Source organism: Penicillium lagena, assembly GCF_028827675.1.
Source record: "Penicillium lagena strain IBT 129212 chromosome Unknown utg000005l_segment0_segment0, whole genome shotgun sequence".
NCBI lineage: Eukaryota > Fungi > Ascomycota > Eurotiomycetes > Eurotiales > Aspergillaceae > Penicillium > Penicillium lagena.
Genome location: NW_026623226.1, coordinates 2745775 through 2761825, shown reverse-complemented (window position 1 = coordinate 2761825; position 16051 = coordinate 2745775). Strand labels below are relative to the sequence as shown.

The following is a 16051-nucleotide window of genomic DNA, read 5'->3' as shown; positions in this document are numbered from 1 at the left end:
AGTTTCAGCTTCGTGGCTTGGGGTTAGAGGTGTTGGATACACAGACAAGTTATCTGAGGCTATCATCGGGAAGTATGGCTTGGATATGACAGCCCCTGCTTCTCATTTTAACCACGTCGGAGGGTTGATCCTGGGGTTTCGAGCTACACTGCAGATGACTGTGGAGACGAGATTCGGGGAGTTGTTGATCGCTCTGGGGGAATTAAGATCATCCACAAAATGTAGAATTGAACTAGCTTACGATATTAATGTGATAAATTATGTATGTGAAACGCTTTTATCGATTTCCATTTCTTCTAGGGAAAGGGTATAGGTATGGGAAAATGTTCTCATAAGATAAGGGAGGTACATGACAACGGCAAGGAAGTATTTACTTAGAGGTCGCCAGGATCTTCTCAATCTCTAACGCAGCATCGCGCACCTGCGGGCAGTAATGCTGGCGCAACAACTCGCCTTCCCACACTGATCCAGCGAAGACATTCGTCGCGTCCACATCTGTGGCGAAGGCATTGAACACGCCGTCCCCCTTGCGCTCTTCCGTATGCCACAGTGACGAGATGCGGCGGGCATTGTGCTTTGAGACCTGGCTCATTAGGGCGAGGGTAGCGATGGCTGATTTCTCAGGCAGCTGGAGCGAGGTCGTCATAAGCCGTTTGGCGAAACTGGCTAGTCGACTCGCCGGGGGAGGCCATGGGCGCGGGATATGAGAGTGGACTGCAGGCACCGCAGGAGAAGAACCATAGGTGTCTGGAAGTTGACTTTGTTCTTTGAGCGAGGCTGTGTCTGGTCTTCCGAAGCATTCGGATCCGGAAGCCGGAGAGCGGTGTTGGGGTTGAATTCGACTTCAGGGTTTGTGGAGAGGGCGTACAGGGATCGGTAGAGATGCTTGATGAAGAAGCTGAGGTCTAGGTGGAGGGTTGCCGCGGCTTTGCTGGCATCTTGGCCTTCGAGCAAGGCAAACGCAGTCACGGTGCAAAGGAGGATTGCACGGCGAGCATCTCGCGCGGCGGTTTCGGAGACCTCGGTGCTGTCTTCTTCGGCTTCGTCGTCGACATCTTCGCCCATTTCGGTGCGTTCTGCATGTCCAATAAGATCCTTCAGGGCCTCGAGGAGATCACCGAAAAAGTCTTGGTTGATCAGACGCGCGTATTTGGCCAACCCCTCCAGCACTGGTCCCATCAGAGTCGGAATGCGTGCTTTCAGGATGCGGAAGTAGACACCAAACACCAGTTTCAACGTCTCAGCTTGATTCTTCTCCCTCTCTTCGTGCGAAACCAGTGCATCTGCCTGCTTCATGTCCTTCTCCACCACCTTGCGCTCCTTTTCGACCTTGCGCTCTCGCTTCGTCCGGAATTCTCGTTTCTGTTTCTGCTTCTTGCCGCCGGTGGTTTCTTCCGTCTCGCGATCGACCCGGTCTTGCGAGCCTTTCATGGAAAACTCACCGAGCAAACGCAGATGAAGAAAAGTGTCCAGGACGCTCTCGTGGATGCGGAAGTCTCGAGCTTTCAACATCTTGGCAAGGAGGCGGACCGCTTCGAGTGAGACAACTCCATCGGAATCCTTGTGGAAAACCTCCTCCAGAGTCTCACGGCACTTGACAAAATCGGCATCCACCTGCCTTCTGGCGAGGCGGTTCACGATGATCTTGAGCAGCTCACTGCGAAAATTGAAATGCGGCACAGCCAAGAGCATGTTGCAAGCGCAGTTGATGGCGATGCTCTTCAACCCAGCATCTACACCGGCATTTTCGCCCTTGGCTGGCTTGGTGAGCACCGCCAGCTTTTGGACGTAGGCCTTATATCCCGACACCAGAGACTGCTCGAAGTTCCGCAATTTTCGCACATCCTTCGAAACCTTTGCCGTCATGTCTTCTTCACTGAGTGGACGAATGCGATAGCCCGGAATAACATCCTTGTAGACCGCTCCCTGGGCTGCCAGAGCCAGTTTTTTCACAGTGACCGGCGAGTCCTCCTTCTCCACCATCTCCGCCATGGTCTTGAACAGCGCGATATGCTCCTCCGGATCCTCATTGATGAGAGTTGCCAGGCGTGCGAGTTCTTCCTTGGCCTGCACAATCTGTACCTTTAATGGGATCTTGGGTTTGACCTCCTCGGGCTCATCCTCGTTTCCAGATGCATCCTCCATCTCGTCGTCATCCGTGCCGAGAAAGCTGTCAGTCTCTTCCGCGGGGTCTTCCTGTTCGGCCACATTGTGCACAAAGCCCTCGGAGGTCTTGATCGGAAGTCGAGTTCGCTCGTTGTCTTTCTTGTTCGTCTTGCGCGGGCGGCGTTCGTAATCCTGCTCGAGATCCCACTCGCTGGCGCGGGTGTGGAAATCGTCGGTGTTTTGTGATGATTTTTCCTCGTCACCAGGAGGACTGAGACGTCTCCTTTTAACAGCCGGACCGCGCGCCATGGTGTTTGTGAGAGTCTTAATGAGTTTTGCAAAGAAGAAAAGGCGGAAACTTTTTTTTTCTATCGGCTGGCCGCCAAGAATTTTCTGCCGGCCCCGTCCCTGGGAATTTTTAGTTAGGTCCGACAACTTCACCTTTTACCCTTCACCCCAAGATCTTCGCAATCCTCGTCTCGATACCGATATCCGTCTGTGCTGGACACCCTGTGACATCATGCGCAGTCTCACGGAAGAAGAAACCAAGACGTGTGTATTCCATCTCTCCGAAATTGCTCTGGCTGACCGGACCGATTTGCAGACTGTTCTCCAAGCTCGCCGTTTACTGCGGTCGTAGTTTAAACAATCTGATCGCACCACCGTCTGACGATGGTGCTACGGCTGAGCGACATGTCTTCCGTCTGCAAGGCAGCCGCGTGTTCTATCTCCCGCTGAAGTTGGCAAACCTGGCCGTGTCTGTCCCGCGCGCCAATCTGCTCTCGGCGGGCACGATGATCGGCAAGTTCACAAAGGTATGCACGCGTCTCTCGGCCCTGGTCTACTACCCGAGTTAACTCCGCGCCTTTAGACCGGCAAGTTCCGCGTCAATATCACCGCTCTAGATGTCATCGCACCACACGCACGGAACCGGGTCTGGGTCAAGAGCAACGGAGAAATGCCCTTCCTCTACGGCGGTAATCTGGTAAAGGCCCATATTGGGAGATTCTCACAGGACATGGCAGAGCACGAGGGCGTTATCGTGCTGAGTGCGGATGACAAGCCACTGGTACGTTTCATCTTTGGGTCGTTGTAGTAGGCTATACATGCGGTCCATACTGAGTCGTCCCTCCTCTCTAGGGCTTTGGGGTCACAGCGAGATCGACCGCTGAAACGCGAAAGTTGGAGCCCACGGCTATTGTTGTTTGTAAGTACATCTTTGCCATTGGTCTTACGGAGACACGCTAATTGCAAGCGTTTCAGTCCGGCAAGCCGATGCTGGAGAATGGCTGCGTGATGTGAGTTTTACCAAATCCCGGGTCTCTATAGTCCCCAAAGCTGATCGGTTCGATAGGAAGATACGCTGTTCACGACCTAGGGTGGAAAGAGCATATTGCAGGAGTTTTGGGAGTTGCCATTTATATCTGGTCAAAAGTACTGTTCTATCTATGTGTATACCATTATCTGCTATGCCATCAATTGAATCCAAGCATCATATTCCATTCTTCTTTGTATTTGAGGTAACGATCCAACAACCCTTCGGATAACTATTTCATGCCTGTTAGTGCCTCAGGCATCAGGATGAGTCAGCACAGCGTCTGCCTCAGCCATCGGCAGCAGCGACGATGAGGCTACAAACCATCACCGAGTCGGGGCCTTGCAAGCTAACAGAGTACGGGACTCTCTTCGCTCGTCATCTCTTTCTTTTTCCTTTGTTCCCTTCGTCTCCCCTGTTCCATCTCGCCTCTCTCTATCGCTCTCCCCCCACCTCACATCCCACCGGCGAGCTCACTCCCCCAACAACCCCCACCATGCCGCCGTACTCGACTTCCCAGAAACAAGCTATCGCCCAGTTTGTCGCGCTGACTCAGACCAAGGATGCAGTTGCTGCCCGGGTATGTTTGGGTTTACGTTCTTTTGTTCTTTTGCGGCTGTTTAGCTCTCGATTTGTGATCACGTGTCTTGAATTGTATGACTGACTTGTTGAATGTGTATACAGTTCCTCCGGGCTGCCGGGTGGAAGGTTGAGCAAGCTGTTGATATGTAAGTTCTGTTTCCTTTTCCCACTCCTTTGTCTGTCGGTATGACATGGTTTCCTGGTCTGTCTGCATGTCAATATCATACATAGCCCCAGGAACCATGTAGAAGCCACCGCACAGAGAGCAGACAGGCCGAGAATGCAAACAGAAAGTAACCCCCATCACAGATACTATCAAGGCAACCATGCCGGTTCATCAGGCAACACAGCCGCAATCAGCAAGATCTTTGACAGCTACCGAGGTAAGACTCTTGCCTACAGAAAAGATCCACATTAACTCTACGGGCAGATTCGCCGGATGACAACCCGGATGGAATCGGCATCGAAGGTGCCATGAAATACCTAGGCGACCTGCAAGTGCAGTTGGACGAGGTAGCCTGTCTCGCCGTGGCGGAGCTGCTAAAGTGCCCATCCATGGGCGAGTTTACACGCGAGGAATTCGTGAAGGGCTGGCGAGATGTGAGGTAAGGCCAGGCGCAGGCGCACTTTTTGAGTAGAAACAATGCATCCAAAACTAACTGCATACGAACAGCTGCGACACACTCCCCAAAATGATCGACTACGCGCAAAAGCTGCGACTCCGCATCCCCACGGAGCCCGAGACCTTCCGGCGAGTCTACAGATTCGCATTCCCGCTGTCGCGGATGCAAGGGCAGCGCAACCTGCAATTCGAGATCGCGATGGAGCAGTGGCGGCTCTTTTTCACGCCGGACCACGGCGGCGTGCAGTGGAACACGTCGTCGACGCCGTGGTTGGACTGGTGGCTTGAGTTTTTGGAGAGCCGAGGGAAGAAGCCCGTCAACAAAGACCTGTGGGAGCAGACGGAAGTTTTTATGCGGAAGACGCGCGAGGATGAGGCATTTGGGTGGTGGAGTCCCGATGGGGCGTGGCCAGGGGCATTGGATGATTTTGTGAGCTGGGTTGCGGCGAAGAGAGGGAAGGAAGGGTCTGAGATGGAGCTGGAGTGATTTTTAAATCCATTAGAAGAGCCGAATGATGATGATGATGATGATGATGAGATGGGTGAAGTCGACTTATGCATTATTAACCCCTTACGAAAAAGCCACAGACACAGTACAAGAACAGCTACATTATTGACCAGGTCGCATTTCCAGTCTCTATCTAGCAACTACTCTATAGGCAGGAGGAGAGAGAGAGACGATTGGCGCAGCCGATAGGAAGACACCAGTATTATGTTCAGCGGCAGAACATGAGAAATACATGGGAGAAAAGGCCATTCATCATAAATTTCGGAGAAGTAAATCAGACAGATATCTGCGGCATGCCTAAAATGCCCGGAATGTATACAGGGGAAGATGAAGATGCAAACACCGAGAAAAAAAGGTACAAAGGAAAAAGGGTCCTGACGACATTTTGGCACGTCTGGTCCCGTGGTCGCGACCAGGGCCATTCCCCCTAAGGGTTGTAGTCGCGCTTCTCGTAGTCGCCGCCGCGGCGGTCGTTGTAGCGCTTGCGCAGCGCCTCGAGGCGCTTCTTCTTGGTATGGGTGTTGACGTAGGTGCCGATGAAGAAGCCGACAATGTTGAAGAACGGCACCCAGGTGTGCTCGGGGAGGAACTTCTGGGCGAAAGCCAGAGCAATGGGCGAGGTGACCCAGCTCACCTTCATGACGGGCAGGAAGCCGGCCTTGACGGTGGCGCGGACCTGGTGGATGGTGCGCGCGCCGGCGATGACGGCCATCGAGCACAGGTAGACGGAGTTCTGGATCGGGGAGATCTGTGCGGATGGCGGTCAGCATTCCCCTTGTGTGGAGAGGGGGGGCACGTACAATCAGATTGCTGACGAGAATCTGCAAAATCTTGGCCTTCAGACTCGTCCGGCCGGCAAAGATCTTCTGGAGGATGCCGATGAGGACGTGGCCCAGCGGCGCGGCAATGAACATGCCGTACAGCGACATCTTGGGCACGCGCGAGCTGAAGTAGTGGCCGTGCTTGCCGACATCATGCGCGATCCACGAGGCTAGCAATTCCTGCAGACCGGAGAGCACACCGGAGGTGAGCATCTTGGTGCGCAGCGGGTTCTTCTGCAGCTGTTTAAGGTAGGCCTACATAGTGGCGATCCATTCCTCGGGTTAGACATCATTCTTCCGGGGAAATTGAGATCCAAGAACGTACCGCCAGATAGCCGGCCTGCGTCTTGCCTCCGGTCAAGCGCTCACCGACGCGGTGCGCCAGGTCCTCGGGCTTTCCACCCGCGACCGTGCGGAAGGTCTCTTCCTGGAATTTGACGGACATGCTGGGCTCAGGGAAGGGATCGATCCGGTGGGAGAAACTGAAGGGAGAATTAATATTCCGGCGAACGAAAGAGGAAGAATGGGCAGAGAAGATGAGGATCAGTCGAGGGACAGGGGGGCGCGTGTTTGTTTATGGCAGCGAACGAGGGAGAGGGGGCTGGGCTGGGCTCGACAGGAACAGCGAGAACAGGCGAGGTACATAAGCACTTACAATAGTGCACCTCGATCGGTTAGATTATTATGACTGTTCCACGGTGTACAATAATCAAAGAGCAGAGTGACACGGGGTATTTGCTCTCCGCAAAATGGAAACAGAAAATCCCTGGGGATTAAAAGCAGTCGGTTGCCCGGCCGGCAGATGGGGCCCCTGGGGCCTGAGGCACCAGGTCAAGGGCAGTTCCCGGCGAGATCCATTGGCGGATGCTCGGGACCGCCCGACATGTATGGACTGGTGACTAATATCCACAGAACGTGATTGTGAGACGGTTTGATTGGAGGATACCCATCAGAAGTATGGGGTCATTTATCCTGGGGCAGAAATAGACAGAGAGGGTGTGTTGTGTAGAGGTGGGATCTTTCGCTCGGAATATATCACTGGCAGAGATACTCTGTCATCCACTACAAAGCTCCAAGCACAAAGAACGTGGAATGAAAAACAAGGTCTGATTGTGATGAATCATTATTTGGAGGTCGTCTTTGTATCCTGCGTCTACAAGAGTTCTACAATGCATAGTATACCAAATCACGGGACCACGCCAACCCTACTTCTCATCTCCTGCTGGTCAACATCACCAAAATCAGAGGGCTACAAACAACCTACCATAGAAGCTCACCAGCAGCTCATCTGCATGTAGACACATAGTATCATAATGGCCCAGTTCCCCCATTCACCATACCAGACGGGATCGCCATACCGACGACACAAGCCTTGTTGTCGCCGACATAAGCGACTCACCACGATGCGTGCACAAATAACACGCTGCCACTTTCTTTCTTCTGCCCTTAACCCACCGTCATTTCAAGCCCCATCCATCTCCCACCTTACCTTACCTGTCTTCATCCCCAGCCGCATCCTCTCATCTGAATACATGTGCACAAGCCCTATCTTCAATTCTCAACATGTCCGAGGACACGCTGGAGAGGTTTGAGCTGCAGGGGTTTCCACTTGAGGGCCTCCAGCCTGGGGAGGAGACAAGCCCATGGACTGCAGGCTTAGAGCAACGAGGTCCATTCCCTGCTGAGAGACTGCCCACAGTGGTCCATATAAACATGGAGATTGCAAGTCCCAGCGTGGAGGTTGAGGAGAATCACGAGGAGGAAGACCTCAAGGAGAAGGTTTCTCAGGAAGCGTCTCAGGAGTGCAAGCCTGTCGGATCCAGTCTCGCTTTGGTTGGTCACCAGATGAGTACAAAGGACGTCGAGCAGCAATTTGTTGAGGAACAGTCGCACGAGGAGATGACGGACAATTTGTACATTGAAAATGTTGAAGAGAATGTTCAGCACGTTTCCTGTACCGGAGAAGAGGAGATGCCTGAAGTTTCACATATCGAGAGCGTCGAGGGGAGTGTTCAGCATGATGGAGACGATGAACTATCAGAGCTGCGAGACCTCGGCGCCGTGCTGATCGACCATCCGATCGCGACTGAATATCGCGCCAGAAACACAAGTCAGGGGCAGCAGACGCCGTCTGAGCATTTGCCAACGTCCAGGTTCCCCTCCAGCTTTGCAGGCCGCGAACCATGGACACACAGCAGCCATGGCTCAATTACCCTGTCAGTTACGCGGCGCGAGGACAGACAGGGCCAACTTCTAAGGGATTTGGGATATCCAGCGCGAGCAACGCCACCGAGAAGATGCACCGACACTATCGTGCAGCACATTGTCCCGAACCGCCCTCTTCCAGGCGCGACGACTCGGCAGTGCCAGGACAAAGTGAGGTCCATCCCAGACCCAGGACCATCTCCTTACCCGGACGCTATCTCGACACGGCACCTTCCCCGACAACGGCCGCTTCCACAAAACGTGCCACCTCAGCGCGGAATCCCAGTCCATCCTGATACTGCTCGTCGTCCTGCACCGGTCGCTCCAGGACACTCTCGAGAACGCAATAGGTTTAGGCCTTTTCCACCGCGAAGACTTATTTTGATTCCAGAGCAAGGACTAGGTCGTCGCCCTGAACCCATGCCAATGCAGCAGCAGCAGCGAAGACCCTCCACACTTACTGCACAGCAACAGAGGGAGTTGCGCGAAGGTATTGCGGCGCAGCGCGCTGCCGCCGCCATTGCCCGCTCTGAACCCGTCTCAGTGCCTAGAGTTGCTGTCACCCCTGTCCCACCGCGGCAGGGACCGAAACGGGTCACCTTCGGACCAGAGGTGACAGATCGAGACTGCCAAATTTTCGGTCCAGCTCCGTGGGCAGAACCACTGCAAGACGGCTTCTCCGAACAAGAACTGGGCGCGGCGAGCAATTACAAACGCGCTTCATGCGAGCTTGGAAGCGATGCCGGTCCTGCTGCACAGAATAAGCCGCTGAAAGGCATACTCAAGCTACCGTCGGGTAAAGTGAATATTTCCTCAACTGCACCAACCCCAACCCTGTCGGGAGACATCACGAGTCCTAATCCGCAGATAGAGTCGCCGAGACGCGGCATCTTTGAGCCGCAGCCAGTGCTCCATCCTCTGATTGCTTCGAGGGACCCCAGGGGAAATGTGAGCGCGATTCCTCCGCGCGACCGCATCTTCAAGCCGGAGCCCAGACCTGTCGCTCGCCCGCTGACTCTCTGGAGCAATGCCGTTGTTCTTGCGGACTGGGCACCACGGCGCCACCTGCCTCGACACAATGTCTTCACAGTAAAGCCGGAGCCAGTGGCGCGTCCCCGGATTGTCGTCAATCAGCCCAGGAAGATTGCCCGTCCTACACCGACGCCAGGGGTCTCCCAAGACAGCAGAGCAACATCACTTCCCACTATTCGTCCTCATGGAGAGACGATCACAATCGCGGCCACCGTCGAGGCATCGTTTCCAGGCCATGATGAACTGGAAAATCTAGCGCCAGACCCGGATGATGTCAACAGCGGAGAGATCATCACGCTGAGCTTCAGAGACACTGAGCCACCTGTTCCAGAAGAGCCGTCGCGCAGCAGAACGTCATGTCCTGAAGAATTTGCTTGTGTAAAGAGTGTGTCGACTCCGCCGAGGCTCATTAGTACCCCTTCTCCTCCGGATTCTGGTTCATCAGGGAGCACGACGCCACGGCAAAGTGATTACAGACGTAGAGATGCGGCTTCGATTACATCGCGAACCATTGATCTGCCCATCCAACAGCCAACGCCAGCATTCGCGGGTGCTCCCTCTGAAAGTGCGCCGATTGTCTCGCAATCCTCCACGATCATTGACCTTCCTCTTTCGGCACAGGGTGCGAGGAGAGACCAACCAACATCCCGCCCGAGCGCAGTGACCGTTCCGCTGTTCTTGGTCAACCCGCCTACACCCATCGCGGGCCAAGAAGGCCCGCGATGCAGCAATAAGGAACATATTTCCCTTACTTTCTTTCGGCCGGTGATTCATCCAATCCGACTTAGTGACGCAGGGAACGCTCCAGCTACTCCTCCGCGGAACCGACCGAAGCTGACACTGAAGACCACCAACCTGGACGACACCGAGGAAGATGACGATGAGGATTCAGAGGGCTCCGAATTCAGCAGAAGCTCTGAGGGAGACAAGGACGAAGATGACGGAAACCCTGTCGGTGAGCCCGGAGACGATCATGGCTCTGATGCCGGGTATTTCGAAAAAGCCAAAGATCTTGGCATAAAGCTCCGCGAGGGTCTCAATGACTCGCCCGTGAATGAAGCCGAGCGGCGCTTGAAGAAACGTCGTCCCTTCAACGGAAGACTGACCTCCATCATCACTGGAAAAAAGCCTCAGAGCGATTGGGTGCCCCCGTTTCCTCTCTGCTACAAGCCTCGCACGCCTCCCCCGAGAGAGGACGAAGAAGAAGCTGCACCTCTGCCACCAGCGGTGCTGAGAGATCTGCGATACCGATATCGCGCAGGGGTTATGTGCCAGCACGAGACCGTTCTGCGATTCTGGCCTACATCTCTGAGGCAAGTCTGCGATGAGTGCTCAGAGCAGACACGACACATGTGGGTGTGCACAGCCGATACTGAAGACTGGTCTGCGTATGATCGGACCGCGCGCCCGGAACGGAGCATCAAGCAGCTCGCTCCTTGGCTGATCAAGGCCATTGAGGAAGGCCATTACACGGAGGAGCAAGTCGATAGGTTTATCGAGGAGCGGTACAAAGTCCAACTGGCTGCGCTGCGTGATCGAAACCGGGAGCATACTCCGCCAGACATGAGGTCGTCAGACGAGTCCGGAGATGACAGTGACGATCCCACGGAGTGGTGGGTAGAAACAATGACTATCGCAGAGATGGTAGAGATCAGGAACAAGCGACGTTTTCAGCGACTCGCCCAGCGACGTGCGGATATCGAAGCAGATGTCCAGAGAACGCTGCCTTGCATGGAGATGTGGTGTCAAAATTGCCATCCCGGCGTCGAGGAGCGCGCGCTTGGGCACATCGATGAAATCGTCATGCAGCCGTACAAGCCTCCTCCCGGCATCCCGGAGTACCTGAACCGACCCATCAGCACGGTGCGCGCGATCCTAGGCTCGCAATGGAGGGAGGCCGGTGTGCTGAATCGGTGGTGGCAGGACCTTGTGGCCTCGAGCCCGGTCGACCTCGAGCCGGTGCTGAACTTGGCTCATCTTCGCAATCTCAACATGGCTCAGTTCGCAAAGATGGCCCGGTGGATTCGCAACGGGATGCCGACGGAAGACCGGCTCCAGCGGGTCATCTGGTGGTTATGGGACGCTGACTGCGCGGACGAATATTTCTTCCAAAGCCTCGCCAACACGCGCCTCATTCTGCCGCGCACTCTGGAGCTGGACGACTGGGACACAGGGGACCGGCAGCAGCAGCGGGTCCTGTTCACGATTTATGAGGAGATGGAGGATGACGCGGGCCAGCTGATTGAGCGGCCGAAATCTGAGTTCTGGATCGAAGATGACGAGGAGTCCTTGCTGTCTGGCTTCCACGAGTACATAGGGAAGCAGGTGGTCCAAATGCGGGCCCACCGCAGCGGCCAGCACTATCGGCCCAGCATCACGGGTTGCGCTAGCACACGCTCACCGTCGCCCGCCCGGTCTCGCGTCGACTCGCCTGCCCGGCCTGGCGTGGAGGACATCGAAGGCCAAGTCCTCCGACATGGCACTGATCAGTAATTGTGAAGTAGCGTGAGGTCGAGGGGAAGATAACGGTTGGGGAGGTGAGTGGGTGGGAGGAAGTGCTTTACAGTGAACCGATGTACTCGCCATCATATTTGCCTCTGTCCAGTTAGACAGAATGGAAGAACCCCTCTGAAGCGGACGAAAGGCTCTCTAGGACCCAGTATTTTTGCACCAGATGTGCCAATTAACCTGCATCGAGAATCGCTCCGCAATAATAATGACCAGGGAAGTCTTCCAAAGCGAGCTCCTACCGCCCACCGCATCCGACCAATCTATTTAGCTATAGGATTGAACAGCAACAGAAGCTTTAACTTTCTCCAAAGGCATCGCTGTTTCGTTTTAAAATAGCCTGACTTGCAATCCAGAGTTAGCCAGCCGACCTGTCGATCCTCGGTGAGTCTCAAGTAGTGAAGGCTAGCATCGACTACAGCGTGAATTTTGTCCAACAACCACATCCTGAGAATTCATCTTCATCAGGCTAGCTGTCAGGGGTCGATTGCATAGTATGGATCTTGGAGGGAAGGAAAGAAGAAATCTTACAAATTTGCGTCATACTGAAGTCACATTGAACGAGCCTCAGAGTGGAGCAACCAGGGATATCTCAATACTGGGACCCTACAACTAAGATCCAGGAGATTTACGTCATTGAGTTCCAGGTTTGACTTCTAGATATTCAAGCAGGCATATTAAAATAATATGAGAGACAAGTCTGCATCCGGAGAAACGTGTTGTCGTCACAACGTAAGACTTGCCATGCCAAGATCAGGCTATCTGTGATGTATTATTGATGTAAAGGTGTCTATCCTGATATAAACATAAGATCCATTATTTTATTGAAATGACCTTTTCCTATTTTCGCATCAGTAACTTATTTTATCTTTTCTGTATCGAACGCTTTTCATCCTTACCCCTACCAACAAAATGGCTTCAAAGGAACAGATGGCTTTTAAGCTCAACACCGGTGCCAAGATCCCTGCCATTGGGCTTGGAACGTGGCAAGATGAAGCTGCTCAGGAGGCTGCAGTTCTTGTAGCTCTTCAGGCCGGTTATCGGCACATAGATACCGCGAGATGGTAACTCAAATAACTCATCACTGGTGACCACAAGCTAATCTAATGTTTAGCTATGGTACTGAGCCAGCGGTGGGAAAGGCTATTAGGCAAAGCGGCGTACCACGAAGCGAGATCTTCGTTACCAGCAAGCTATGGAACAATAAACACCATCCTGATGACGTTGGTCAAGCATTGCAGCAAACATTGGATGACTTGGGTCTCGAATATCTCGACTTGTTTCTCATGCACTGGCCTGTCGCCTTCAAGCGTGGAGACGATATGTTTCCTTCGGATGCGGATGGCAATTTGATAACTGCCGAAATCGACTATGTCGACGTTAGTGATACTTTCCACTTCCCCCAATAATATACGTTGTTAACCTAAAAGCAGACTTACAAGGCGATGGAGGCCCTTCTCAAAACTGGCAAAACCAGGGCTATTGGGATCAGCAACTTTTCCAAGGAAGAATTAGAGCGTATTCTTGAGAATGCATCAACTGTTCCAGCAGTCCACCAGATGGAACTGCATCCATGGTTGCAACAAAAGTACTGGGCGGAATTCCACCGGGAGAAGGGTATTCATGTGACCCAATACTCTCCATTTGGTAACCAAAATGAGATTTATGGAGGTCGTGAGGATTATGGTCAACTGGTGAATGACCCAAAACTTGTGGAGATTGGGAAGAAATACGGCAAAACCTCGAATCAGGTTGCTCTAGGTAAGCTGACTACTTTTCACCAAACCTGACCCTACAACCACTGACTGAACCATTACAGCCTGGGGCATCTCCCATGGTCGTTCTGTCATTCCTAAGTCAAAATCGCCGGAGCGAATCACTCAGAACTTCGACATTGCCTTTACGCTTCAGGATGCGGATATCAAGGAAATTGATAAGCTTGATAAGAAGCTTCGCTTCAATGATTCGAGCAAGGACTTTGGGTATGAGCTCTTTACAGACCTCGATGGCAAGCAAAAGTAAATTTGCACAAGCTTGGATTGTTTTCCTCGCAACTATGAACGCTGATGTAAATTTGGTGATCACGTTGCTTCAACATTGTTTACAGTATCGCAATCTGGCTTAGGGACAATGGTGAGCATGTACATTACGTTTTTGCAGTGGCAATTTGTGTGTTCCATGATCAACGACAATATTTCCTTGTGAATCATACTTTTGTACGTCATGGAAACAAGGAACTATTATATTAGAAAGCAACTACAGAGACGACAGCGCGATTCGTTATGGACACTGCGATGGTGTCTGGAACCTTCGGTAGTCAATATAAAGTCACCAGTACCATTTTCCCCCGCGCCAACAAGCCAATAACAGCCAATCCAATCGCTATAAAACCCCTTAATTGTGTTGGCTTTTCAGTATATTGCAGGTAGCTCCTTCCTTTTTAATCACCTCCAGTAGGATAGTTCGTCCAATATGCTCGTTTTCAACGGTACCGTTTGATCAAGACAAGAAACACAAACCAATAGAGTAGATCCGTGTAAATGAAGAAAGCGGGCGCGCGGGGAGGAGGCGCCTGCCTTTCATATCTTATTTATCTAAATGTTCTATCGGACAAATTGATGAGCGATCGAATGGTCATTATTCGAAGTAGATTCCATAAATACTTATGCATCGCGGGTCTGAGTTTCGAGTGCCCCTGGGTTATGGGCCACTATCTTCCCGTCCTTGTTATGCAGCAATACCTGTTCCCCATCAATATGGATTATTTACAATTAAGATTAAAACCTGCTTTTCGCACCTTTGGAGGGTGTTTGGCTGATCTCTTCTCTGCTGCTTGGTCATCGAGGATGCTTTCTTCGACCTTTTTTGGCACCGAGTAGGGACACGAATTAGGGATAATCGTCCCAACTTAGTCGCTGCTCGTATAAAAATTTCGCTTGTCTTAAAACGTCAGACTGATGTAAAAGTGTCGCGATCCAGCACGTGTATGTTATCACATGACCTTAGATATTTCCCTCGGCAAATGGCTGTTGTCTACAATTCAAGCTTTATCCAAACACTACGTCATCGGCTTATTGTTTCTGTTCCTGAAAAAGCACGCTGTCGTCACAAAGTAACACTATATCAAGGCAAGATCACGAGGCACTTGACATCATCTCGAGTTGTGCATTCGGTTTTCCAATTTGATGACATTATAGTGCAATATATAAGTATATATGTTGAGCGACTGCACCCACACAATACACAAATCGAGAATACTACTCTACAACTTTTAGGCCGAATAATCACTGCTATATATTTTATATCTTTCAACATGGATACTGTTAAAGTGCGCTAGGGGATCTCCACTTTTTGCATGCGTGAAACTGACTATAACAGAACGCGGCTCACTACGTCGAGGAGTCCATTAAAGGCTCTGGTTCTGAGGCTTCCAAAGAGGCCAACAAAAACGTCGCAAAGGACTCGGATGCAGGCCTTGGCACGCGAGCCACCGCCGCCAAAGATGCTTTAAAGGACAAGAAGAATGAGGAGAAGCATGATGCTAAAGCGGATGCCCACAAGGGTAATTACCCCCGTACTATTTACCTGCAGTGTCGATACTGATGATGCCATAGAGGCAGCTAAGCACTAAGACACCTCATACTTTAGCCAGAAGTGAATTTTTCTGCTATTTTTAAAGTTCCGTATCTACCACAATCTATTTATTATGCAAATCATCTATATTTTCTATATATTGGTGACATTAATGAAGAGTGAAGTTGGTGGGTGGATAAATCTTACCCACGATGCTGTGCAACGCTTGGAGCGATGCAGATGACTCGACACCGTAAACTTTGCGTCTGCGATCACTGCTAGAATAGATGCATTCACAATTTTTTGTCGCACAGTCCGCGCATGGCGTCGTACCGGAATACTAGATCTTGTCATTCAAGGACATGCAAGGATTTATTGGCTATCGAACTTCGTTCGTCTTCGACGACAAGAGAGATATCCTGTCGTTTTCCACGTGATGAACAAGGTGTCTGCAGTTAGAAGGAAGAATCTTTCTCGATTAGCCGTAGCGGCCGTAGCAAACGCAGGGAGATGATTGTTGACTTGGCTACTAACCGAGGACTAGGCACGTCGAAGAAAAATTATTTAATGCATATAGCCATGGTAAAAAGTAGGTAATGCGCCGGGTTAAATTTCCAATTTGCAGAACCGACTCTCTTTGTCCGCTAGACAAAGAACTTTTCGGTAGCTCGCTGCGAGATGGCCAACCAGCCCAGTCGTTTATGCGCCCGAATGTTCTGAAACTTCCGAGTGATGTGAGAAAGCAGGCAACAGGACTGGGAAAAGAAAACCGACATTAC

General features: G+C 52.0%; 7 protein-coding genes across 7 annotated transcripts; 5 read left to right on the top strand and 2 right to left on the bottom strand.

The window, feature by feature from the left end:
* Positions 1-370: 370 nt before the first annotated feature.
* On the bottom strand, positions 371-2415 carry N7510_007846 (nuclear export protein Noc3; the record flags this gene model as incomplete). The annotated part of the gene is made up of 2 exons (XM_056979771.1): positions 371-628; positions 676-2415. 2 exons carry the CDS (start codon positions 2413-2415, stop codon positions 371-373), a joined length of 1998 nt encoding a protein of 665 aa, XP_056832814.1.
* A 211-nt stretch (positions 2416-2626) lies between these two features.
* N7510_007845 (ribosome biosynthesis protein NIP7) lies at positions 2627-3484 on the top strand (the record flags this gene model as incomplete). Its single annotated transcript, XM_056979770.1, has 6 exons — positions 2627-2658; positions 2711-2921; positions 2978-3175; positions 3247-3313; positions 3370-3404; positions 3461-3484. 6 exons carry the CDS (start codon positions 2627-2629, stop codon positions 3482-3484), a joined length of 567 nt encoding a protein of 188 aa, XP_056832813.1.
* A 433-nt stretch (positions 3485-3917) lies between these two features.
* N7510_007844 (DCN1-like protein) lies at positions 3918-5112 on the top strand (the record flags this gene model as incomplete). Its single annotated transcript, XM_056979769.1, has 3 exons — positions 3918-4001; positions 4406-4608; positions 4677-5112. 3 exons carry the CDS (start codon positions 3918-3920, stop codon positions 5110-5112), a joined length of 723 nt encoding a protein of 240 aa, XP_056832812.1.
* A 448-nt stretch (positions 5113-5560) lies between these two features.
* Positions 5561-6399, bottom strand: N7510_007843 (Mpv17/PMP22 family protein; the record flags this gene model as incomplete). Its single annotated transcript, XM_056979768.1, has 3 exons — positions 5561-5881; positions 5934-6209; positions 6280-6399. 3 exons carry the CDS (start codon positions 6397-6399, stop codon positions 5561-5563), a joined length of 717 nt encoding a protein of 238 aa, XP_056832811.1.
* Positions 6400-7517: 1118 nt separating this feature from the next.
* On the top strand, positions 7518-11684 carry N7510_007842 (uncharacterized protein; the record flags this gene model as incomplete). Its single annotated transcript, XM_056979767.1, has 1 exon — positions 7518-11684. The coding sequence occupies one exon, from the start codon at positions 7518-7520 to the stop codon at positions 11682-11684; it is 4167 nt and encodes a 1388-aa protein (XP_056832810.1).
* A 927-nt stretch (positions 11685-12611) lies between these two features.
* Positions 12612-13721, top strand: N7510_007841 (aldo/keto reductase; the record flags this gene model as incomplete). The annotated part of the gene is made up of 4 exons (XM_056979766.1): positions 12612-12763; positions 12814-13078; positions 13133-13460; positions 13519-13721. The coding sequence occupies 4 exons, from the start codon at positions 12612-12614 to the stop codon at positions 13719-13721; spliced, it is 948 nt and encodes a 315-aa protein (XP_056832809.1).
* Positions 13722-15012: 1291 nt separating this feature from the next.
* On the top strand, positions 15013-15330 carry N7510_007840 (uncharacterized protein; the record flags this gene model as incomplete). The annotated part of the gene is made up of 3 exons (XM_056979765.1): positions 15013-15027; positions 15078-15261; positions 15314-15330. 3 exons carry the CDS (start codon positions 15013-15015, stop codon positions 15328-15330), a joined length of 216 nt encoding a protein of 71 aa, XP_056832808.1.
* Positions 15331-16051: the final 721 nt, after the last annotated feature.